The sequence below is a fragment of the Schistocerca piceifrons genome, chromosome X (assembly GCF_021461385.2).
Source record: "Schistocerca piceifrons isolate TAMUIC-IGC-003096 chromosome X, iqSchPice1.1, whole genome shotgun sequence".
In the NCBI taxonomy this organism is placed as follows: Eukaryota; Metazoa; Arthropoda; class Insecta; order Orthoptera; family Acrididae; genus Schistocerca; species Schistocerca piceifrons.
Genome location: NC_060149.1, coordinates 189,628,934 through 189,656,106, shown reverse-complemented (window position 1 = coordinate 189,656,106; position 27,173 = coordinate 189,628,934). Strand labels below are relative to the sequence as shown.

The following is a 27,173-nucleotide window of genomic DNA, read 5'->3' as shown; positions in this document are numbered from 1 at the left end:
CAAATTGTGCAATGACCACCATTCAAAGATAAGGGAAATAAGAGATTGTATTGAGGCGTTCAGACAGTCGTTTTTCCCTCGCGCGATCTGCGAGTGGAACAAAACGGGAAAATATGACTTTGGCGTGAATTGTGCCCTTCGCCATACATGGCTTGGTGGCTAGCGGAGTATATATGTAGGTGTAGATGTAGATCCTTATCAGACAGGGAGCCACAAATCCTGTCTTCAGTGAAAGGTAGTAAACATAATTACATACATGGAAGACCATCCACAGCAAAGTAAAAAAAAAAAAAATAAAATAAAATAAAAATATGAACAGATTTTGAATAACTCAGGAGTAATATGACCATGTAGTGCAAAAGAAAAACTATGGATATTTAAGGAAGAACAAGATGCTCTTGTTACAAAAATGTGTTTGCACATTTCAGGGATCCTCAATACAATTTACAGGATGTCCATGATAGTGCCCTACTATGTTCTGCACATCACATTGTGCATGACATAGATTAAAATGATTTAAAGGGAAGCAATTGGTGGTTGCATAACATCAAACAGTGCTACGGAATTGGATGGTGTGAGATAGTGAAACTTCAAACAAAATGTCAACTTGACATGCATAGCAAACTGCAAAATCGGCCTGAAATTTCATTGATGAAATAAACAAACTTATCTCATTGTTCAGTAAGGAATTTCTTTTCATCTCTGACCAATTGGGATTTGAAGAGGAAATACACATCAAAGGAATCCTGGAAATTATAGATACCAAGAGGGTTGTATCTGGATCAATCAACAACAAAGCCTTAATGCATTTGTATACAATTATGCCGACTGTTAATCTGGATGGTAAATTGGCTGAAAAGTTATTTATTGTGCTGCAAGAAGTTGGAGGTGCTCTGCCCACTATGATTCATTCTCGTGTGCATGATCTTGCAAGAGCAGTAGGGAATATTGACATCACAGCAAGCAAGAGTGGGAAAATGGATGTAAGAGAACTACAACTGTGGTATGAACACTGCAGTTGGCCAATAGCTGGTCAAAATAACTTACTTTTGCTTGATTCATGGCCTGCATATAAAAATCATACTCCTTTAGAGCAAACTATTCCTCCTGAAAAGTGTATGACATCGCAATTCATACCTCCTTTAACCACTAACAAATTCAGTCTTTGGATGTTTGTTTTTTCTGAGCCTATAAAACATATTATCACATTACTTGCAGCTATTCCTTAAATGATAGCCAGTCTCATAATAAGCTCCACAACAGACTGTTTTGCATTTGGTTGCATACCATCACATTCCTTCATTTCGCATCACCCTGTTACACCAGTATGATTCTATATGCATTCTGTAAGAGTGGATACCTGGCAGAACATCATGCGTGGTATGTAACACCCAAGGATTTCACCTTCAATCTTTAAGGTGTGAACCTATATGATCATTGTAGTGCACCATTTTTCATTCAGTGTTCATTTTGTGAAGTGTAATACCTAAATCTCATAGAAAGTTGAACCCTGCATCTCCCAAACACTCATTTTCTGTTGTCCTCATGAAGCACATGGTGAGACATTAGCCACCAATATTTTTCCTGTCATAATTGTTAACACTACACTTTCAAATGACCCCTACTAAAGATTGAACTTATGACCTCAGACTTGAAGAGTTCCTTGTGAGTAATAAAGTGGGAATACTATCAGATGTTGTTGTTGTTGTTGTTGTGGTCTTCAGTCCAGAGACTGGTTTGATGCAGCTCTCCATGCTACACTGTCCTGTGCAAGCTTCTTCATCTCCCAGTACCTACTGCAACCTACATCCTTCTGAATCTGTTTAGTGTTTTCATCTCTTGGTCTCCCTCCATGATTTTTACCCTCCACAATGCCCTCCAATACTAAATTGGTGAGCCCTTGATGCCTCAGAATATGCCCTACCAACTGATCCCTTCTTGTAATCAAGTTGTGCCACAAATTTCTCTTCTCTCCAATTATATTCAATACCTCCTCATGAACCATGGACCTTGCCGTTGGTGGGGAGGCTTGCATGCCTCAGCGATACAGATGGCTGTACCGTAGGTGCAACCACAATGGAGGGATATCTGTTGAGAGGCTAGACAAACGTCTGGTTCCTGAAGAGGGGCAGCAGCCTTTTCAGTAGTTGCAGGGGCAACAGTCTGGATGATTGACTGATCTGGCCTTGTAACATTAACCAAAACGGCCTTGCTGTGCTGGTACTGCAAATGGCTGAAAGCAAGGGGAAACTACAGTCGTAATTTTTCCCGAGGGCATGCAGCTTTACTGTATGATTAAATGATGATGGCGTCCTCTTGGGTAAAATATTCCGGAGGTAAAATAGTCCCCCATTCGGATCTCCGGGTGGGGACTACTCAGGTGGACGTTGTTATCTGGTGAAAGAAAACTGGCATTCTACGGATCGGAGCATGGAATGTCAGACCCCTTAATCAAGCAGGTAGGTTAGAAAATTTAAAAAGGGAAATGGATAGGTTAAAGTTAGATATAGTGGGAATTAGTGAAGTTCGGTGGCAGGAGGAACAAGACTTTTGGCCAGGGTTATAAATACAAAATCAAATAGGGGTAATGCAGGAGTAGGTTTAATAATGAATAAAAAAAATAGGATTGCGGGTAAGCTACTACAAACAGCATAGTGAACGCATTATTGTAGCCAAGACAGACACGAAGCCCTCGCCTACTACAGTAGTACAAGTTTATATGCCATCTAGCTCCGCAGATGATGAAGAAATTGATGAAATGTATGATGAGATAAAAGAAATTATTCAGTTAGTGAAGGGAGATGGAAATTTAATAGTCATGGGTGACTGGAATTCGTCAGTAGGAAAAGGGAGAGAAGGAAACATAGTAGGTGAATATGGATTGGGGGGAAGAAATGAAAGAGGAAGCCGTCTGGTAGAATTTTGCACAGAGCATAACTTAATCATAGCTAATGAGGAGGTATTAAATATAATTGGGGAGAAGAGGAGTTTGTGGCACAACTTGACAAAAAGAAGGGACCGGTTGGTAGGACATGTTTTGAGGCATCAAGGGATCACAAATTTAGCATTGGAGGCCAGCATGGAGGGTAAAAATCGTAGAGGGAGACCAAGAGATGAATACACTAAGCAGATTCATAAGGATGTAGGTTGCAGTAAGTACTGGGAGATGAAGAAGCTTGCACAGGATAGAGTAGCATGGAGAGCTGCATCAAACCAGTCTCAGGACTGAAGACCACAACAACAACAACCTCCTCATTAGTTATGTGATCCACCCATCTAATCTTCAGCATTCTTTTGCAGCACCACATTTCAAAAGCTTCTATTCTCTTCTTGTCTAAACTATTTATCATCCACGTTTCACTTCCAAACATGGCTACACTCCATACAAATACTTTCAAAAATGACTTCCCAACACTTAAATCTATACTCGATGTTAACAAATATCTCTTCTTCAGAAACACTTTCCTTGCCATTGCCAGTCTTCATTTTATATCCTCTCTACTTCGACCATCATCAGTTATTTTGCTCCCCAAATAGCAAAACTCCTTTACTACTTTAAGCTTTTCATTTCCTAATCTAATTCCCACAGCATCCCCCGATTTAATTTGACTACATTCCATTATCCTCATGTTGCTTTTGTTAATGTTCATCTTATATCCTCGTTTCAAGACACAGTCCATTCCGTTCAGCTGCTTTTCCAGGTCCTTTGCTGCCTCTGACAGAATTACAATGTCATTGGCGAATCTCAAAGTTTTTATTTCTTCTCCGTGGATTTTAATTCCTACTCTGAATTTTTCTTTTTTTTCCTTTACTGCTTGCTCAATAAACAGATTGAATAACATCGGGGATATGCTACAACCCTGTCTCACTCCCTCCCCAACCACTGTTTCCCCTTCATGCCCCTCGACTCTTATAACTGCCATCTGGTTTCAGAACAAATTGTAAATAGCCTTTTGCTCCCTGTATTTTACCAATGCCATCTTCAGAATTTGAAAGAGAGCATTCTAGTCAACATCGTCAAAAGCTTTCTCTAAGTCTACAAATGCTAGAAATGTAGGTTTGCCTTTTCTTAATCTTTCTTCTAAGATAAGTCATAAGGTTAGTATTGCCTCACATGTTCCAACATTTCTACGGAATCCAAACTGATCTTCCCCGAGGTCCACTTCTACTAGTTTTTCCATTCGTCTGTAAAGAATTCGCATTAGTATTTTGCAGCTGTGACTTATTAAACTGATAGTTCGGTAATTTCCACATCTGTCAACACCTGCTTTCTTTGGGATTGGAATTATTATATTCTTCTTGAAGTCTGTGGGTATTTCGCCTGTCTCATACATCTTGCTCACCAGATGGTAGAGTTTTGTCATGACTGGCTCTCCCAAGGCCATCAGTAGTTCTAATGGAATGTTGTCTACTCCCGGGGCCTTGTTTCGACTCAGGTCTTTCATTGCTCTGTCAAATTCTTCACGCAGTATCATATCTCCCATTTCATCTTCATCTACATTCTCTTCCATTTCTATAATATTGTCCTCAAGAACATCGCCCTCGTATAAACCCTCTATATACTCCTTCCACCTTTCTGCCTTCCCTTCTTTGCTTAGAACTGGGTTTCCATCTGAGCTCTTGATATTCATGCAAGTGGTTCTCTTTTCTCCAAAGGTCTCTTTAATTTTCCTATAGGCAGTATCTATCTTACCCCTAGTGATATATGCCTCTACAGCCTTACATTTGTCCTCTAGCCATCCCTGCTTAGCCATTTTGCACTTCCTGTCGATCTCATTTTTGAGACGTTTGTGTTCCTTTTTGCCTGCTTCATTTACTCCATTTTTATGTTTTCTCCTATCAGATAATCCTAAAAAGCAATGACCATACCTTTCCTGGCCTTTGTAATCTCTAGTATGTTAACAACAATCTTAATCCATTATTTTGGTTGCCAATTGGTCTCTGGATTTAACTGTTTGATGACCAACCCAAGTTTTATCCATAGTCAGGAATGTCTACAAAGTGATCTGCAGATTGTGCCTAAAGATTCCTATAGTCTGCGTTGAAATATTCATCCATATCAGTTTTTAGTGAAAAACCAGTTCCATAGCGCGCGCCGCGCGCGCACACACACACACACACACACACACACACACACACACACACACACACACACACACACACACGCGCGCACACACACACACACACACACACACAGAGAGAGAGATAGAGAGAGAGAGAGCCATTTCATGTCTAGTTTTTCAGGCTGTGTGTAACATACCTATTTGGCCTATTCAGTTGTAATAACTACAGTATCAATTATCTAACACTCTTTCATTCTGCAATTTTCTGTTATTATATCATGAAGCTTTTCTATAGCTTGTTGTGTTATAGTGCCAACACAGGAGCATACTTATTCTTTTATCTAGTTAATGTGTTTTAACTCATCAAGTGGCATTCATAAAGCGTCAATGGCAGTACAGAGTTCACATTAATATCCAATATGGTGTGTTATGTTTTCACTTTGCTGCAGAATGTGTATTGATGTGAAACTTCATGGCACATTAAAACTGTGTGCTGGACCAAGACTCGAACTCAGGACCTTTTGGGAAGTTTGGAAGGTAAGAGATGAGCTATGAGTCGAAGTAAAGCCATGAGGTCAAGTCTTGAGTTGTGCTTAGGGAACTCAGCTGGTAGGCCACCTGCCCATGAAAGGCAAAAGTCCCAAGTTAGAGTCTCGGATCAGCACACAGTTTTAAACTTCCAGGAAGTTTCATCCAACCTGGTGTTGATCTTTGCAGCTGTTCAACCCTTCTTATGAAAATATATAATGGCAAGAAACTAGGTTCTTCCCACTCCCCCTCTATCTTCTAAGACAAGCATCATATTGACCACTTCATATAACTGCATACAGACAACTGCATGTTGAATTAGAAACTTTTATGGAAAGCGACAGAGATATCAAGCTTACCAAAAACTAATAAGATTCAGTTACATTTTCTACTTTATGCTAAAAATTTTTCTTATTTATGAAGCTGTCCTTGTGGATAGGTAGTGCAATATTTTAGAAATCAACTTCAAAGCTGTATCAAGTAACTTGTACATCTATGTAGCTCGCTATTACTTTGTTTTGCAGCTTCAGCAGGCAGTGAGGCATTGATGAGCCGTCCAGGAACAGACTACTTTGAACGCGTGTGCCAGACAGGAGGCAGTTCCAGCCATGGAAACCCACCAGGTACACTGTTTGGCCGAACCGACTCCACGCCGAGTAAGCTCAGTCCCAAATATCGGCATGCAGAACACCTGTAGAAAACAGTGCTGCACACCTCTGTCTACTGTAGCGGCATGTTGTAGTGGCTTCATAAACAAGGGACTTCTAGTTGAAGCTAGATGCTTACGATTAGTAGCTGAATTGTAGTCATAGTAGTGGGTGCCAATCTCCATTTGGTACAGAACTCTTTGGGACAAATATATGAGAGGCTGCATTGAAAGGGTGGTTTAAATCAAATCTGCAAAGAATTGTTGTTTGAGATATAGGAAACAAAGAACACAAATAAAATTTCCTCCTCCAAGGAACTGTGATATAATGTTAACTATTGATGGGGAGTCAAATAAAACTTGCAAATATTTTTAAATATTACTTATTGTGCACACGCAACACAAAGTTATGCCACTTTGCAATATAATCTCCACTACAGTCAATGTATGTTTGACTGATTATAGTTATTAAATTATTGAAACAAACACTTCATTTGGGAGTCTGCGTGACCACTCATGCGTTTCCTTGTGTACCTGTTTTCAAAATGAAACTTGACAAATGTGAAATATATTCAAATGCCAGATCTGTGATTTTCACAATTGTTGCATGAACTGTATGGGAATGCGCACTGTTATGATGTAGCAGAACAAGTGCGCATAGTAATCCACAACATTTTGATTTGATTGCAAGTGAAAATGACTTCTAGAAAACTGAGAATGATAGGAACAGAAAACAAGAAATGTTAATGACCTTCATTTCACCAATTATGAATTATGAACTTTCATCTCCATTCATAGAGCTGCTTCTGGGACAAAAAACGTAGTATCCTAGGAATATATCAGTGAGTCACAGCTGGAATTGATAACCTCATACAAATACCTGGGTGTAGCACTGTGTAGGGACATGAAATGGGACAGTCGCATGGGCTTAACCATGGGTAAAGGAGGTAGCAGACTTTGATTTATTGGTAGGATACTAGGGATATGCAATCAGTCAATAAAAGACATTGCTTACAAATTACTCATGTGCTTCATCCTAGAATATTGCCCAAGTGTGTGGGACCCATACCAAACATCACTAGCTGGGGATATTGAACACAAACAGAGAAGGGCAGCACGAATGGACACAGGTTTGTATGACTGATGGGACAGTGTCACAGAAATGTTGAAAGAACTGAACTGGCAAACTCTTGAAGCTAAATGGATACTGTTCTGAGAAAGTCTACTTAAAAAGCTCCAAGGATTGAATGGAAATTATAACTCTAGGAATATGTTACAACTGGAGAGGGTCACAGAGGTGAAGAAACAACTGAAATGGTGGTAGACTTCATAAGGTAGACAGAAACTATCCCAAGAAAGTCTACTGACGAAGTTTCAAGAATTGGCTTTACATGATGACTCAAGGAATATACTACAATCCCCTACATATCGCTCTCATAGGGATAATGGGGATAAATTTAGATTAATTATGGCACACACAGGCGAATTTAAATAATCATTCTCCCCACACTCTTTAAGTGAATGGAATGAGAAAAAGCATTAATAACTAGTACAGTGGAACATACCTTCTGCCATGCATTTCACAGTGGCTTGTAGAGTACAACTGTAGATGTAGACATAGGTGTAGATATATTTTACACATTCACTTTGTAGAAACTGAGTAATAGAATCCTGCTCATCCATGGTACAAATTCCTTGTAGTGCAGCAATACTTTCCTATTCCTTGTGTCATTGTTTTTGAATTGCTTGATTCTGCCATCTACTAAGAACTGTTAAGAACATTTTTACAAACTACTTGCACCATTTATACTTTTATATTACACATTTACAGTTTTCATTGGCTTACTTCTTGTATATAAATGGCGAAATATGTTACGAAATATGAAGAGGCTTCCAGATGATCAATGTTTTCCTGAGCTATGTAGAAGGCTTTCCAGATGTTAAAAATCACAAAGTCTTCTAGGACCCTACTATCTGTAGTCTTCTGCAGCCGGTAAATAAACAGAATTACTTAAGTTGCATTTGACCAACACTTGTGAAATCCCTGTTGACCCTTAAAGAACTTAATTGAAGAATGGAAATTGAAAATGTTCTAACTGTTATTTTTTCAAAAATATGTTTTCAATGTCATTGTGTGCTGGTACTGTATTGCATGTCTCTAAACTTGTTCCAATTGTCAAACCTTGAAGAAAATGTTTCAAAGATTCTGGAAGGTGTGTGGTCTTTGTGCCAAGCATGCTACCCCCAGAAGATCCAAGTGCCATGTGTCAAAGTCATTGTTCCACAAGATTTACACCTGATTGTTGAGTCAGCTAAAACTATTAACCCATTCCATGTAATTCCAATCCATGTAACTGAGTTTTTTTGGTTTTTGGAGATGCTGCTGAAACGTTGTTGTCAATGCAGGCATGTAAGATCTCCATAAGCAGTATTATATAAGTGCCTCATACTCATCCATCTCAAGTATCTATTAAACATTCCTACTCAAAAACAGAAGAATAGAAGAATATCAATGTATTCAAAAGAAGAAAAACCATAGCATATGTAAGCCATGCCATACTTCAACTGATGACCACCCATTTTTTATGAGCTGCAAAACAAACATCTGTTGACAATGCTGTCATTTCTTCCTCAGCAGCACAGGGCATTTTGCAGTAAACTTTGCAGCATCTGGTCCCAATGGAGTTATGCACAAAACAGAATCAATACTGAGCAATATCTTCTTTTGTGAATTTAATTTTGTAATACACTTGTAAAAAATGTAAAAGAAATGAGACACAATTTTTGTTGACTAAATTGTTACTGCTGTATACCTGTACTTGCGTTATCATAAATAAAATGTGCCTCCATATTAATGGCAGTAGGAAACAAGAACTTGCTTACTGGCACTCAGAACCAGTCAGTTTCCTGGTATGGCACATAGTTTTCCTTAACAAATTATTTATTTTCTAATTCATCTCATTATTTTTCACAGTGATGAGCTGCCAGCATAATTCCATGGTATCAGAATACATTCTCAGTTTCATGTATGCAAATAAGTTATGTACAAAAAGAGAGACATTGTTCTTTGATTCTCCTGACAAATGTGAGATTTGTCACTTTGAAAATTGCCCACTTCCTCTCTTCAATTTGGTCTTTAAATAAGTCATCAGGTATGATCATAGTACATGTTCTATAGTTCTTCAACAAATTATTTCAGTGATGTACCATTGCTGTTTCATGCATCTGTAGAGGTGTGGATATTTTTGACTGGAGGTTGGTGAGTCAGGGTGAGTCAAAACCAGCTCAATAACCGCAGAATCTCTTTGTTATTTCACAACAGTTCATGTCAGTAGCTCATGCTTTCATCTGGCAGGTGACAGAATTCAGGCATTGACCCACAGACCTCAACGGCAAAGCACTGTTGTGAAGACACTTGCAGCTGCTACGCTCAGTCTGCTTAAATGTGGCACGACCTTGTGTGCTAAATGTCCCTGCCCTGTGGCCGAGCTACATCAGGAGCTGATGCAGCAGACTGACATGGTCAGGCCAAGTGTGGGATGGGCTGGAAGTCTGCCCCACCTGTGAGGTGTAACAGGAACATAAATGTCTGGGGAATGAACCACAGCCTGGCATTTGGCTGGCACCATATGGCAGTGGCCAATTGCTAGGAGGGCCTCAGTTCAACCCTTTGACCAACAATGCTGTAGGTGGACCCCTGGTAGGTGGCCCAGTTACGATGGTGGTGAAGTGGTAGCAACCACACGGCGGAAGTCAATATTTTGATGGCTGCCGACTTAATGACTCGCCAATTCTGTGACCTACCTGGCCAGGCAGTCAGTGTCTGTATGTGCCAGAGCAGATTTGGTGTGATGTTACCACCACAAATGTCATGTACGTCATGTGCTTAAGTTTACTTGGTTTCAGTAACTAGCATTGATTGGGATGTGGGTGGCAGCAATCAGCTGATGCTGTGGCATAATATTATGCCAGCATATTGCAGCAAGTGTTCTTTTTATGGCACTGAGTCCTCTTGCCTCAGCTTGCAGAGTTACATATCTGTCTTCCAATATTTCTTAAAAACTAGAACTACATGTGCCTTTAAAATCCTTAAATTTATATTCATTGAGATATAGCCTAGTTTCAATAAAACTTGTTTGGATAATAATATTAGTGCCTCCCAGAATTTTTCCAAGAGGAGGCAAATTTCCAATTTTATTATAATTAATTCATGAGACTGAAAACATGACATGCCCCAAAAACTAAATTTGAAAAGAAATGCACAAAATTTACATTGTCACAAAAGACTGATAGTTATCTACTTGGTACTTTTAAGGCAGGTAACTTTGTACCTAAAAAGTAAGCAGATTTCAATAATATATGTAAAGTACATCTTTTATGTTATTAATTTTAATACTTATGCCAGTGTTTTGATTTAGTGATTAAAATTACATCCTCATATCACATAGTTATATCTAGGGTATAGCTAGAAAATATTCACAAAAAAATTATTCATGTTCTCATAATGTTAGATTGAAAAAAAAAAAGGTATTGAACTTTGATGCCATTTGGTTGCTTATAAAACTTCACATCTGATCCTGTTAATGTATTTATGGTGTGGTGTAATTTTCATGCTGTATACTTTTTATTGTGACTAGCGTAACTGACAGAAAGCTATATTTTTTTTCTTGGTGTTAGCTAAAGTTTAGCCTGGTGACAGTATTCGACAATACAAATGTGGGATCCTCTGAAAATCACCCTCAAATTGGCCATCAGAATCAACTTGTAGCAGCCTAAAACTAAACCAAAATAATCCTTGTCTCTCTGGTTTGTCACATTATTGTGCAACCAAGCCGACTGGAATGCAGAGTTTGCAGCTATGTGCCTGCATGTGGTGCTATGTTGTACCTAATATTTTGAGGAGGTTCCATTCTTGGGGAGGACATCTTTTTGTCCTTGAAATTTTATACTTTTTCCTCCTCTGATGTATTTGAGATTAAGTATAGATATATAAATCTATAGTACAATATGACTGCATTCTTCTTAGTGTACTGCAAAAGCTCTGGTGTGTAAAACTGAACCGACAATTAGAAGACTACTGTTGTGATTCCATTGTGGAGCAAGGGGAAGGGGTATCCTTCTGAGAATTGGGGAGGGAAGAGTGTCACATATAGTGATGTTTTGGGAATTGGGAAGAGAGTCTGTCTGCCAGCCTGTTGTACTAGCTCCTTTCTGGTACTCAGTAAGGACTGAATGAGGATGCAACCAAAAGAGATTGAAATCACTGTCTTGGCAATGTTCTGCAAAGGTCTGCATTCAGCTTGATTGCAGAACACTGCCAAAACTTCAGCCACAGCAAGGAATCAGCATAATTTCCTGTGAACATACTGACAGCTAATAAAACCCAAGGTATGTAGTGAATGATAAAGCTGCAGTATTTTCTGTCATGGACAGCAATGTCAAATCTGTAGTTTAGTAGAGTTTCAGACAACAATTGCTAGATATTTGAGAGAATATTGTAATGATTGAAAAGCCTGTACCCAGATTCCAGAAGGGGCAAGTGACCCTTTTTCCCTCCTTTCAATTTGCTATGCATACTAGTAACGGCAATTTTTAGATGCATTTAAAATGTAAGTCTTGAAAGATGATACAATAATATAGTGCCTTTCATATTTTGTTGTGAAAAACAGCCTCCTTCAGATGTATATCTGTCAGTTGAAGTTAATTATGGCATGAAGGTGTCAGAAAGATGATTATACTCTTTATTTACAGATATTTCAGGTTTGGGGGTATGAGCTATGATATTGAATGCTGAATTGAGTCTAGAAAGATTACTTGTGAAAATGCTTGTGATATTTTCCTTCAGATACTTAAACCCTCTGTTTTGCAGGAACAAATGATCCTATAATCTGCGAGTACCTCATCACCTACAACAGTGGTGGACATTCAGTAAGATAGATTTTATCCTTCTGAAGAAATATTATTTTCCTAGAGAATCTGAAAAAAAAAGATGTTCCATTTAATGACCTTACTCCACAACAGAAGTCACTCATAAAAGATCTCAAGATAAAAGAATATGAACAAACCAGACGCACTACAGTTTCAAAGAAAACTGGATGGTGGCTGAGAGACCAGAAAGCAGCACTGTACAGTCAAGTTGTATTTCTACCTCTTGATACCATCTCAAGTCAGTTTACTTGGTTAATGCATAGAGACTCTATTGCCACCACAGTGTGGAAAATTGTACATACCATGACATAAGACCACTGCTCTACTGAGAAATAGATATGGCTGTGGATGGAACAGATGCAGATAAAAGAACAAGAGAAAAAGGAAGCCCTTAAGAAGTGGGAAGGTGCATAAAATTAACTGACCTATGTGATGAGGAAAGACCAAAACATCAAACATCACATATGAAGTAACAATATGGATAACAGAAAACTCTGGAGTAAATTTGCAATCTTAAATAGCTGAGAAGGTAATTTTAATCAGATTTTTACTACTGAACTCTATCTACTTCCAAGCACAGAAAGGACACTAATTAAAGGACCACTGGCATCCAATCAGTGGTTTAGAATTTACTAGATCAATAGACAGCATGAAGATCTTGAAGATACCTGTTTGAGATCGTATACTCTACAATTTTTTAAATTAATCAGACCCTGTTACAAAGCGAAATTTTTACTGAGTTCTTCAGTGTGATAACAAACATCAGCCATATATAAACTAATTTCGTGACAAATTTAAGCATCTCTAGTGAGGTTTCATTAAGTGATGTGATATGACTTTTGCTTCCTTTACTGCTCATTAACTCATTGAAAAACATTGAAAGTAACAACATTGCACATTGCTTTCATAAATATGGAGAAGGTTTTTGATAATGCTCCACCTGAGACAAGCTCAATGTACATGACTACAGTGTGTCACATCATCTCACTGACTGGGTCAGTAGGCTGTACAGAAATGTCTAAAGCTCTATGTATCATCTTGTGGGCTTATCAAATAGTTTTCCACTGACAGCTGGGCACATGAAGAGTCAGCACTGCCGCAACTGCTATTCATCTTGGTCATCGACATCACCATACAAGACCTGCAGCACAAAAAACCTTGGAATTTGCTCTATATGACGATGGTATGATATATATCTTTAAAAGACAGGAATGACAATGACAGATCCAGGCATAATATGACCACCTCAGTTAATTTGTATTACAACTGAATATTAGAGAAAATGAGTGCTACTCTTGTAATGCCCAAAAGCTGTAGACATACTTACAGAATGTGGCCATATTTCAATGCCCTGGCTTGTACTTACATAGTGATAGCAACATCAGTAGTAATGAATAGGCTAGAATCAGTGAAGCCAGATCTCCATAAAGAGCTCTCAGGAAGGTTGTGCGATGGACAGATGCCAGTATACATTAACACCAAAATGTACACAATCATTTTAGTGTGTTGGTTCTCTATAGGGGAACATATATTACTCTATGCTATGGAAATGGGGATAGTAATTTGTAGTACTTTGGTTCACATGATTACAGCCATTTAACATGAAATTGGAGGGGGGGGGGGCAGAGGAGCTGTGTGGCTGGAGATGTGATTGCTATTTATGAGTGAAATTTTTGTTTGTGCATACTGTGATGTTTTATTTGATTTTGAGAGCTCATGTTTTTTTATGTAAATAGGAAGTCTGATTTAATCTGTTTTTCTTATCAGAGTTTGAAACGTATCTTCAGTAGGGAATGTGTATGGTCAATAACTCATATTTCTCTGGGAGTAACAATATAACAATGATTTATCCTTGAACATCACAAAAGACTCATATCGACACATGGGCATGTTACTTCTTTCTTGTCATAATAAGCTGACACTGTAGATAAACTGCATGAAAGACAGTAGAATGTAGAAACAATTTAGCATGTTCAAAGTTTTCAAAATTTGTAATGCATGATAAGTAAAGATTAAAATTTATTTATTAAGTGTGGGATGTAATAATCATGGGCTATATAGTTTTTGACATTTTAGACTGAGTGGCCTTGCTAATAATGTGTCTGTCTGACAAACTGCAAAACCTATTACATGACATTGGAGATTCCAGACATGAGCAAGCCATAATCGTACCTTATTTTTTAATCTGAAAAATTCAGTTCATTAATTTAGTGTTTATTTTAGTCACTACAAATAAACATAATCTGGTGCCCTTCAAATTAGGATTAAAAACTACATTCAAATCATACATTTCTCAGTTTGTTACATGTATTCTCAAAGTGACCTTACATGTCATCACCTACTTGAGGAAACACATCAGAAGAACACTACTGGCCTCTAAAATTGTGAAACCATGAAGGCAACATGCAAGAAACATCAGAATAGCACAAACTGTACTAAATACTTAGATACATAAGTGATCAGCATTTCAGGACCACCACACAAAATAAGCAAGAATAATGCTTTTTCCATTCTGTACACAAAAAAGGTTATAAAGTGGATCACTCATTTGGAAATCACTTTTGAATGTTGGTTGAGTATGAGGAGATTATGTTATGACTTGTGTATGAAGGAGAAGCCTCTACCAGCAAACGAGCACACGTCCGAATTCAACAGTGACTGGATCACAGCCTACCAAGATTGTGGCTTATTTTTCTCACAAATTGCTGCTTGCTTTGGTTGGGAACTCACAACTATCATACAAATATGTTGTTTCAGCTTCTCTTGACATAGCAGCAGAGAGAAGCATGCTGAAATTGGGACACAGGAGTGGCACAATGTCGTCTTTTCAGTTGAGTCCCAGTTGTATGGACAGCTACAAAGGATATATCTGTTTTTGGAACCTCTGAGGAGAACAAATATTGCCAGATTTCATTTGTCATCATCATACAGACCCAGAATCTGGTGCGACAGCACAGAGTGCTGTTGGCTACACAACATGAGCACCTCAGATTTGCATAGTCTGTAGTTTGGAGAGCAGGCATTACATTTCTGAAATGCTTAGACAGGTGGCTGTGCCCTGTCTTTGAGATCTGTGACATTATCTTTCAACAGAATAACATAAGACTGCATGTTATCTGTGCTATCCTGACCTAACTCAATACAAAAGATGTTTGTCTGTTACCCTGGGCATGTTCTCCAGATCTCTCACCACTGACAACAACTGCTAATGTGTTGCTGAGAGACTGACACACTGCCACTTACTTGCCACAACTACTGATGAATTCTGTCACAAATTGAAGCAGCATGGAGTGATGTACCCACACCTGTCATCCAAGTTCAGTTTGATTTAATATCCCACTGGGTTGGAGCCATTCATGCTGCCAGAGGTATTATCTCTGTTACTAAATTTTGCACAATTTATATCTCTAAATCATTGACAGATTCAATGATACAGTCTCGCTATTATACTGTAAATGCACAATAAGTAAACTTTCATTATTTGCTGTCCTTTTTTGGTGTTGTAATTGCAATGACTAGCAGTGTACTTGGGTTAGAGTATACTTAGTTTCCAAAATGGATAGCTGTATTCCAGTTGTCAGACCTTTTGTCTGACTAAATCTTGAGAAAAGCAAACAACTGAATATGAAATGTGAATAAATGTGGTAACGAAAGTTCTACATGAAATGTATTCACAGTTGCAAATATGGACAACCATCACCAATACAATGGAATGACAATAATGAAAATTTGTGCCAAACTGTGACTTGAACTGAGGTTTCCCACTTATCACAAGCAGTCCCCTTACCATTATGTATATTTGTGTACAGGAAGACATTTTGCTTGAAAATCACTTATCCAGTATCAGTAGACAAATTTGGTATTGCAGGGCTTGTGTTACTCTGAATTATGATGAAATGTTCCTTTGTACATGCATGCATGAAAATTTGTGCCAAACCAGGACTCAGACACAGTTCTCCCACTTATCACGAGCAGTTGCTTTGCCTTTAGGCTATTTGAGTACTACTCAGACAGACCCAAACTTCCTTATGTCATCAACTATGTGTCTACAACCTGCACTCATACTTCCATTATGTATATTCCAATACACCCATAAAGAGGATACATTTTACTAGAAAGTCACTTGCTCAGTTCCAGTGGATAAATATGAAATTGCAATGTCTGTGTTATTCTGAATTACGCTACAATGTTCCTTTGGACAAGCACTGTGGCAAGGACAGCCATTATGAAATATGTGAAACCATTCACAGTTGTAAATATGGACAACCATAAGCTATACAGTGGAATGAAAACAATGAAAATTTGTGCCTAATCAATAACATTCTTTTTTGGATGCAAAGCTTTGTCAATCATTGTGTACTTTCATAGCAATGTCGATTTCCTGCAAGTACATGGCAATGTGGAATCCTGCAGCTAAATCATCCAGATATTCCACATGGACTCTGCAGAAAATTCAGCAGAAATCCACTGTAGAAAGACATCTAGAGCCCTAATTTCCACTTCTCTGAGTACGACTTGATCTGCTTCTGAATTTTGTGTCAGCTCATATGTGTGAGTATTCAGTATTTGAATTCTGCCAGTAAAGGATCCAACAGTTTAATTGGCTTTCTACAGTAATCCACTCAACTTCTCTCCAAAAAAATCCAGTACACTTCTGTTTATGGTATCTGTGCCCCACACCCTCTGCTAATTGTTCGAATGTGCGAGCATTGCTGAGCATCTCATGATACAGCACATATGCTTTAGCCTCACCCATTAGATGTAGATTGACCATCTGTAGACTCAGTTCATCTGACCAATTATGTTATTAATTCTGTCAACTCTTCTGTTGTTTTACCAGAGAGGTGTATTATTAGGTTAACTGCTGACACATCTTTGGAGGAGGAGAGTACACTCACTACCACCTTAACCTCATCTGAACCTGACTATGACTGTTGCACGGCTTGCAAAGCTTCTAGTAGCTTCCAGAATGAAATTTTCACTCTGTAGCAGAGTGTGCATTGATATGAAATGCCCTGGCAGATCAAAATGGTGCACTAGACCAAGTCTCGGATGTGGGACCTTTGCTTTTCACGGGCAAGTGCTCTACCCAAGCATGACTCATGACCTGTCCTCACAGATCCCTGGAAGGTAAGAGATGAGGTATTGACAGAAGTAAAGCTGTGAAGACAGTTGTGAGTCATGCTTGGATAGAGCACTTGCCTGCAAAAGGCAAATATCCTGAGTTTAAGTCCTGGTCTGGCACACTGTTTTAATCTGCCTGGAAGTTTCTAGTTGCTTACTTAACACATCATTGTACAATTTCTAGCGAGTATTATCCTCTCACAGTTTTGATATCTGGTCTGTTGGAGCAGCTATGGCATCATTCATATTACCCCATTGCATCTTTGTGCATTTAATTACTACTTTTACACTTACAAGGCTAATACGAATGTGAATGAAACGCTTCCTCTTTTAAAAGAAAGTGAAAAATTCAACAGACATAATCACACCTAAAACTCATACAAATAATCGTAACTAATCTTTGTCTGATCATTGCCCAGCAACACTAAATACAATTTGCCACATGACCACAACACCTTCAAGTGGTGCAAGTTACTGGTACCATTCTACTATATGGTACACTATGTCCAAATTTTCAGGCAAGTGATTTGCAGAGGCAAATAGTTCCATGCTCGCTGAACCTACTACCGTCAATTGAAATGCCTCCAGATGGTGAGAGAAGCACGTGCAGTGATGGTGTCTTCAGTTCCCAGCAATAACAAACCATGTTGTTATTGTTTTTGTGCTGGCTTGCTACCCAGAGCTGTTGTTGGAGCTGGCTTGCTAGCAGTGGTGCCAGTTGTTGATCATGCCTGAGGCTAGGCCAGCTGTGGGACATGGTTGTGTATGCAGTTGCAGTCTGGTCAGAGTATAAGTGTGGATACCACAGTACTTAATCAAATATATCAAGAAACCTTAGCTGTTTGCAAAAAAATTTAAAACAGTACTTCAAATACGACATGTAAGTTTCACTGTTGTTATATTTTATTCCCCAGACTTTCCCAAATGCATTTCCTTCCATGGGAACAGTAGATGGCATATTGTGACTTATCACAGTACACAATGTCTTTTTTCTGCCTTCTGTCATGAGGCATTTGTCATGATAAAGTATGACTCCTGGGCACAGCAGTTCCCTAGTATTGATAAGTAGAATCACTGAGTCATGATAGTGCAAGGAGTTGATAACAGTACGGAGTGCTATAGTGAGAATGGCAATTGGAGATTTCTGCTCTTTTAGCAGAATTTTTTAGTGCTGTATGTTCATAAGGTCAATATGTGTGGCCTACATTACTACTTCTAGATCATGAGTGTTCCATTACACTTCCACTAGAATATGAAATTGGAAATAGTTGAAATGTTATACTAACGGCACATAGTTCATGAACTGCACAAAATATAATGAACTGGATTTTTTGTATAAATATCAGTTACATCCACTGTGGATTATGTTGTGATGGCTGTGACTGCCAATTAGAGTGAAAACACATTAGAAAGCTATTGTAAATTTCAGTGACAGAATGCAGCACAAATACTGCTTCACTTGCACTTGCAAATCACAACTTAATCTCTTGGCTGCCTAGCATGCTGCTGCAAAAAATCGCCATTCCTTTCCAATAACAACAATCATGTAGAAGATGCCTTCCACTTGATGAGGAAGGTTAACCATAAAAATGAATTGTTGATAAAATTAAACTTCATGACTGATTCAGAATTATCCTTTTTTTTCATTCTGGATTTTTGTGCTGTCTTGTTGTGTTATTCATATATTTCACACATTGGAGCAGATATTTTTTGTCATACAGTATGTGTGAAATTGCTGTGAGTAGACAGTTTAAGAAAAAGAAGACAGATATAAGGTATTCAACGGATATCTCTAAGAAGCATGTAAACTCATAAATGTGAAGGACATGATGGATATTAATGGTGCAACAGGATCAGGATGGCTTGAGTGTTTATTGGTCTTGTTGCAGGTTGCAAAAGTGATGCAGGGTGGTTGGTGGAGCAGCAGATATATGAAGCCAGGTGGACAGCCATCACAATGTCATAGAAGCACTGACAGAACAATAGCCATTATTAATTGCAAGCAGTATAGCAGTTAAAATGTCATCTTGCTGTGCTGGCTGGCACTGGACAGTGGTGTAGCTTAGCTCAGATGTGTCCTCAGGAGGTGGCTGGCTCACAGAGCCTCTGAGCCTAGCAGGAACCATTGGGGTGAAGCATTTCAGCACCTCGGCAAGTGTATGGCCTTATCAGGCCCATACAAGCAGCAGGCATGAAGTGACACCAAGCCCCACAGTAAGTCAGTCACAGCAACTGATGCGGCTGCATGATCAGTTAACAACCTTGTGCAGGGCCATTGTAGGGTGCACACAAGCACAACGGTGAATCAATGACACCAGTGTATGATGCAGTATCAGCAGCCTGTGAACTTAACTCTGCAGTGGCAGAGTGTATGGACACAGGGTGGGCAGCTGCTCGGTAGCAAGTCAGGTGCAGATAGAAACCACAGACCCCCAGGTGAGTACCCTGAAGTCAGCTGGAGTCAGCCTGCTGATCTCACCCAGATGGAAGACACCAGTTCAGCTCCTGGCGGCACTGGGACTAGTGGCAGCCTGTAGTCCTGCAGCTAGCAGAGGTGACATCTTGTAGCAGTAGACTGGATGACTTACATCATTTCAACAAGTGTGTTGGAGTACCTCTCAGAGCTGACTGCATACAATGGCAGCCAGGGCAGGTGCTGGTCACTTGGCCCTGTTATTTTGTGAAATTGTGTAAACCCTGAAAGTGGTACAGTGCCAGGCTCAGACATAGTGTATCCGGTCTCACCACTGAAACAGTCTGGCCACCACTTTATGCTGTGTCAACAGTGTTCCAGCCCTGCCAGCAGCAATAGGGGCTGGATGTTTTTTAATTAGTCTCACTGTAGGGTTAGGGTGTGTGGCGGTTCCACCTGCTTTATTTCTTCGTTTGTTGATTGCCCTCAGTGTTGACTTACTGGCTGAAAAGTGAGGTATGGAAGTCAAACATGGACTCCTTTAAATAATGTATCCAACAGATGCTCAGTTTTACTGTCTTTTACTTTCACAACCTCCCATGTACACATTTAATATGGTCAGTGCATTGTTGTTTAACTTTCCATAAGCCTTATTAATCGTTAGCAGGTGAACCATCCACATACTGCAACAATAGCTTACAGTTGAACATCTACGAGCAGTAAAAGCCTAACCACAAAGTTCACAGTTCTTGAAGAATAGAAAGGTACATATGGAGCAGACACTGTCACTGTTTTAACACATGGCCTAATTGCACAACACTTATTTCACGGATGCATTGTTGTTGATCTAACCAACACCGGTTCCTTGTCTGAAACTCAGCCGTGGACTGACTGACCCATGACCAAAAATCGGGCCCTTATATATATATATATATATATATATATATATATATATATATATATATATATATATATATATATATATATATATATATATATATATATATATATATATATATATATATCACAGTAATAGGTGCTGAAAGTACAATTAAAACTTAACTCATTAAATTAACTGAATATATTGAAGACTTGGTTCTTTTTAACAGTTTCTTCTACTACAAGAGTTAAGCCAGATTATTTGTGTAAATGATGAAATTAACTAATATCATTATGTAAACAACACTTTGGACAAAACTGTTAATTACTTTGGAATTAATTAAGGGCTGGCTTTGCTAACATGTTTTTGAATATAGCCAAATAGATACTTTCAGATTACTAGCATTTTGTCTTCCAAATGTTTATAATTAGTGCAGGATTTATATTTGCTTGTATGTCAACAATAGAATTTAAGTTACGAAACAATTATTGATTTTGCACTATAATGAAAGATACTAACTAGGAATAATCAAAATAAATTACATACATAAAACTAAGTACAAAATTAGATTTGGTGTTTTTTTCTGGTAGTGAGTGCTATTTGAGAGGATTATGTATCAGACAACTATAAATCCTCAAAATTAATTACACCTTCATTAAAACAAGTGGCCTCTGTTCTTTTCATTTTTAAAAAATTTTTATTATTGGTATTATTAACAGTTTAAACTTGATACTAGCATTATTTACAGAGCTCATTTTTATTGCTGAAGTTTGTATATGGTGTGTTTAATGTGCATACCTTACGCGTTAAGGTTTTCAGATACTCAGTTGAGAAAATAAGAGAAAAGTGATTAAGCATCAAACTTATGTAATTTAAAGATCCATATATTTTAATTTCTAGTGTACAGTAAATAAATTTATTTAGTTTGTTATCTCTTTCTTGGAGAGTCTGAGTCATAGAGGTCAAAAACTGAATTCTACAAATCTGAATTTAATTTCAGGTTTATGTGGTATTGGTGGCCGCCTTGAATTTGAGAAGGTTACTGGATTTGAACTGCAAGGACAGCGTGGCTACACTCTCTTTCGGAACAGTATTCCAGGAATTTCAACACAATGTGCTCAACTTTGTCGTTCTGATCCCCGATGTCGGGGTTTTAATCTTGACTACAATCGGAATGACTGTACAGCACTGGAAGGAGACCTTGACGGAGCACGAATTGATGTTAGGCCAGTGCCTGGAATTGCATACTTTGAAGGCATTTGTTTGCAGGGTGAGAAATCATGATTTACATATTTACATAATAATTCTTATATCCTTCTGCAAGCAGTGAACCACAGTTTTAAAGAAATCACGAAATACATTTTAAACTTACCGATATAACAGCTTTTATCAGTTTTAAGATGTCTTTCCTAAATTCTCACATAACTGAAACGTTTTCAGAATAAAATACTTTGCTGTTCTTCCTGTAACTCCCTTCACCCCTGCCTCCTCATTGTTATACAACTAACAAAGGATAGGTGATCGTCCATATTATATGATACATCTCTTCCTCTTTGTTTTAGAAGACCCTTAATTAGTCCTCACTGTGATGTGTACTACATACATTTTCAAATCAAATGTATTTATTATATATTGTCCATTGAATAAATTATTGCATTTTTCTCATGGTGAACTGGGATGCTCTGCTTTGGAGCCAGATTATGGTTATAAATAGGGAACTTCATGAATGCTTTATATAAATACTTATTTAAATGACAGACCTAACTTGAATGGGTATTTCAATTTTTACGATATGTAACATTCAGGAGATGTGCGAATATAATTGCAGAAGAAGTTGAAAGCAGTCACTACAAAGTTGTTGCAACATGAAATTGTTGTATTATGGCTTGCAAAATAAATAAATAACATGCATTTATAGATAATCCAATACAGAATTGCTTAGCTTTCAAACAAGGTCCTTCTTCAGATAACACACACACACACACACACACACACACAAAAACTCTCTCTCTCTCTCTCTCTCTCTCTCTCTGTGTGTGTGTGTGTGTGAGGAAGGGAGGGAGAGAGACATTGTTATGAAAAAGATATTTATCACACATTTAAACAATTTTTCTCCTTTCTGCAAGCCTGCCTTACACTTGGCTCATTTTCTATTTAGTAAGTAGTGGTCAATCTTCATGTGCATACACTGCCTGACAAAAAAAAGTGAATCACCCATGACAAACAATAAGTATAATATCTGTGATTTGATCTCAGACTTCAGTATGCTGTTAACTTGCAAGCATAACAGATGTGTACCCTTTACTGTGTAAATATTTGTGCAGTAAAGCATTATATCATGCCATCCTTAGTCATACCACAGTTATATTATACTTGCAATTTATTGATGACCCTGACAGTTCATGATGGCTGTGTATGCCTCACACAACCAACATGTGCTGATATTTGCTTGTTCTGGCTACAACTTCTGTTCTGGGCAGTACAGTGCTTCTCATTCAACTCGTCAACAATCTATAGATGTCAGTTGTACCAGTGACCATCTTCAGTACTGTAGTTTGATGTACAACGTTAGTGCTGAACAATTGAAAGCGATAAATGATTTACGGTGGGACCTCATTGCTGTTCCCATCTTGCAGAAACACCAGCAATGGCTGAACTGCAACATTCCATCTGCTTGGATTCACGTTCATTTGCCACTATTCAATTCATTTTGCAGATAACTGTGGGGCAGTTGCATCGAGAACATTCCACCCAAACACTAACAATGCATTCAACAATGCCGGGAGCCACGCAGCACAGTATAAGCCCCGGTGTGGTTATTTCCAAGCAGTGGTTGAGCCTGACTGATTCCATATGACTGCATTTGGCTGTGATGCAAACTCTGCCTGCGTTCCAAGTGACCATGCCCAACATGCTGCCACGTCCATGTAGGTACAGTTCGACAATGCTGTGTATGACTGTCAACTGCCTGTGACTCCTTGTTAGTGCCCGCAACAAGTTCATCTATTCGGGAAGACTTTCTAGTTGTCTCAGTGCGTCTTACTGCAATGAATCTTCCCTCACTCCACTGACAACAACTGCTGTCAGATTTCACATCTCTGACTGTGCACGTGAATGTGATCTCATTGACTCGAACTTTGAGAAATGTTCCGCTGGGCTTCTGCCTCCACTGGTCCCATTTCTGAGAGCCGTGTTTCCAGCTGCACTTCATGCAGCATCATCTTAGGAACCCCACCTTTTGGTTGACATCAGATCTGACATCCACCAACTACCATTCATCATCTCATCAACAAAGGAGGAACCTATGGCATTGCAACCACATGAGGCTACCAGCTCAGTGACTGCAGTACATGTTTCTCTGACCCAAAACCTTCAACGATTACCATTTAAACACCTCATGCGGACATTCTCTGTTAAGGGTATCATAAAACTGTACCTATTAATGGACTTTTTACACCAATTCCACCTCTCCTGTATCATACAACACACCATGTTCTGTACTTTGATTCGTAATGCTGCATCCCGGAACCTTTTACCCTGGCACCTCCACATTCACCATTCAAGACAAACAGCAGGAAGATAATCATTCATCCATCAACACACTCATGCAGTGTGCATTTTCAGCTGATGGGCTCTTACCTATTCACCAATGCTGTACCAACTGCCGTGCAACATCAGCCACACTGTACGAAAAACAAATTGTTCCTGAAGTGTAATAATGACTTACCTGCTGCCCTCATCCTGACATGAACTCACAGCTTTGACACACAACCATCATGATGACAAGAGTTTAAGCACGCACGTGATCCTGGGCCTGTCGATTGACCATGCCTTCCTGACATCTGACCACACCCACTTCCCACCTACCCAGGACCCACACTGTTACTGACCCTGGGCATAGAGCAGAGCACAAGTGCCACACCGCTGGCATCACAGGGCATGCCCCTCCAGTTAAACAGCACACTGTCGCCACACCTCTTCCCAATCACCCACTGCAATGCAGTCCGTTGCCGTAGGGCAATTGGATGTGACATGGCCTGATGTTGAAAAGCATGGGAACGCGATGGCAGGCATACTCACCATCAAGATTCTGATTGACCATGTCTGACCATCCCAAGGGAGGATCACCATATTGTACAACAGGCTCATCATAACCCTTTAACATTTGCTGTCTGACAGCAAATAATGGACTCTCTCCAACATTGCACGTCATCACACAACATTAGTAGAGACCAGCAGCAGCTGGACTAGGGAATTACTGCCCCATGTGTTGGCTGCCATTACCACTGCATCACAAATAGCTATGTTTGGAGTAGTACCATGACTAAGAAGCACGGATGAAGGCGTCACACTGTGTTCAGTGATGAATCACAGTTCTGCACTAAACCAGATACCATCACCAATGAATATGGTGGTGACCTTTGCAAAAGTTCCACTCTTTCAATGTTTTAGAGAGGCACAGTGATGTTTCTACCAGCTTATGGTGCAGGGAATCATTGAGTATGACTTCAGGTCAAGGTGGTAGTGGTGGAGGGAACTAGGATGGCATAACAGTACGTCACAGACATCGTGCATCCTCATGTGTTACCTCTCCTACTCATCCACACATGGAATGAGTCTCTATGAACTGTCTGTTTGATGTAGAAGTACTGTTGTGGCCAGCAAGATCTCCAGATCTATCCCTGATAGTACATGTGTAGGATGAGCTCAGATGACAACTCTGTCCTAATGCCAGTGTCCAGGATATCGAGAACCAGGTACAGCAGTTGTGGACCAGTTACTTCGGGAGAGAATACAATGGCCTTATGACATACTTACCAACTGAATCAGTCCATGCATCTGGGTTAGAGGAAATGCAACATCATGCTGATAAGTAGCTTCATACTGCCAAGCTCGTTGTAGTTGTGACTTGATTATGTAATCATTCAAATAACATCACATAACCTCTCAACCCACCAAGTCTCATTTTCTTCCCTCCTCCTGTTATGGATGCTTGCCTTTGCTTGACATGCATTGTATTACAAATAATACACTGTACACTTTCTGCTTCTCCACTCATTATTACAACTAAACCTTTAAGTGTCTGCTACATTTCTCCAATAATTACACCATGTCAAGTCACTTATGATTAACACATTTTGCATTGCAGCCAATATACTTAAGACTCATATGTCAAAGAATGTTGAACAGCATAATGTTTAATTGTGCCCTATGTATGCAGGGTCTACCCCAAACTAATGAGAATGATACCAGAAAAAGCACTTTTACTGAAATCAGCTCAGATACGGTTAGTTATATTCAAACCAGTTCCTTTACAGTCTTTACACTGAATCCAACATTGCTGCCAGTCTACTTGAAAGTACGGGCAGTCTTCAAAGCAAATACTGTTGAAAGTCCTCATCACAGCAGCCTAAATGATATGGTCTCAAAATGATCTGAGAGATCAGATTTGGTGCAAGGAAATACAATGACATTGCATGGGTCCTTTTGCCTTATGAGCATGACCTTTTTTCTTGAGTGATTGAGCACCTACCAATAAAATTCTACATCTGTTATTTATCTTATTGTTACTAACTCATTCTGGATGAGTTCCCTACAGAAAAAAATACTCACTTGCTTTTTTTTCTTTTTATTCTGTCAGAATATGCCAATCAGTTTTGTTAAACAATCACCCTGTTTTTATGAAATTAATGTGAAATGTTATTTTGATAATTGGTCCAAATGTTGCAAACAGTTTTTACATAAAATTCTTCTCACATGTAGATTCTCCCAAACAACTGGACTCATATTCCTTTTAAGTAGTCCAACAATGTCAGAAATCATTCTGATATAGGATGATGTGTATCTAGGTACAATATTGGACTATATTGTTCCATCCTGGATTTTTCGTTATTTGGGTAAATATTTCTTTCACATCTTGTGGTTTTGGTCTGATATCAAAAGGAAGGGGTGCCAAGAAAACTGTTTTTTATTTTTTTTTATTTTTTATTTCTTTAGCATTTTCTCATCCTTCCTTGAAGACTCTGTGCTATAGTGCATTTAAAATTAGTTGTGAATTTTGACAGTTCAGTACAGAGCAAGTGGAGGAAAGCATAGTTGCCAGCGTGTGCTGAACACATCAGCAGGCAATGGCAATGATAATGCCAGGCCTGCTTAGTGCGTAACCTGTCAGCTGCACAAGTTGGCCAATCTTTAATCTTTCTCAAAGAATTTAAAGGAACTACGCAGTAATAAACTCTGAGACCTGCAAATCTTATGGCTTCATTTATTGGCTGCATGGTGAATTACCTATCATTTTGTTAATGGTCATAGTTATTGTGATATTTTAGTGTTAGCTAAAATACTGCAAGAAATTCTTCAAGTTTTCAGTGAAAAATAGGGATCACTATGAATTTGCATTTGGTGTTTGTAGGTCATATAGTGCTGCATATGAAATTTAGATAACATATTGAATTATTCTTTAAACCTCGGAGGATATTGCTATCTGTCTCCAATGTTGAATGGAATGTATGTAAAGGGCTCCATCACAAATACACTTGCCAGTGAAAAAGCCAGAATGAAATATTCGTAAATTCCTTAATATCTCATAAG

The 27,173-nt window shown here is 38.8% G+C and overlaps 1 protein-coding gene across 1 annotated transcript in view; it reads left to right on the top strand.

The window, feature by feature from the left end:
* LOC124722900 overlaps positions 1 to 27,173 on the top strand; it is a 506,082-nt gene that overhangs the window by 284,698 nt on the left and 194,211 nt on the right. Inside the window, exons 12-13 of the mRNA XM_047248040.1 lie at positions 6,116 to 6,214; positions 21,583 to 21,852. Coding sequence (XP_047103996.1) covers positions 6,116 to 6,214; positions 21,583 to 21,852 — 369 coding nt within the window. The remainder of the gene's footprint in view (positions 1 to 6,115; positions 6,215 to 21,582; positions 21,853 to 27,173) is intronic.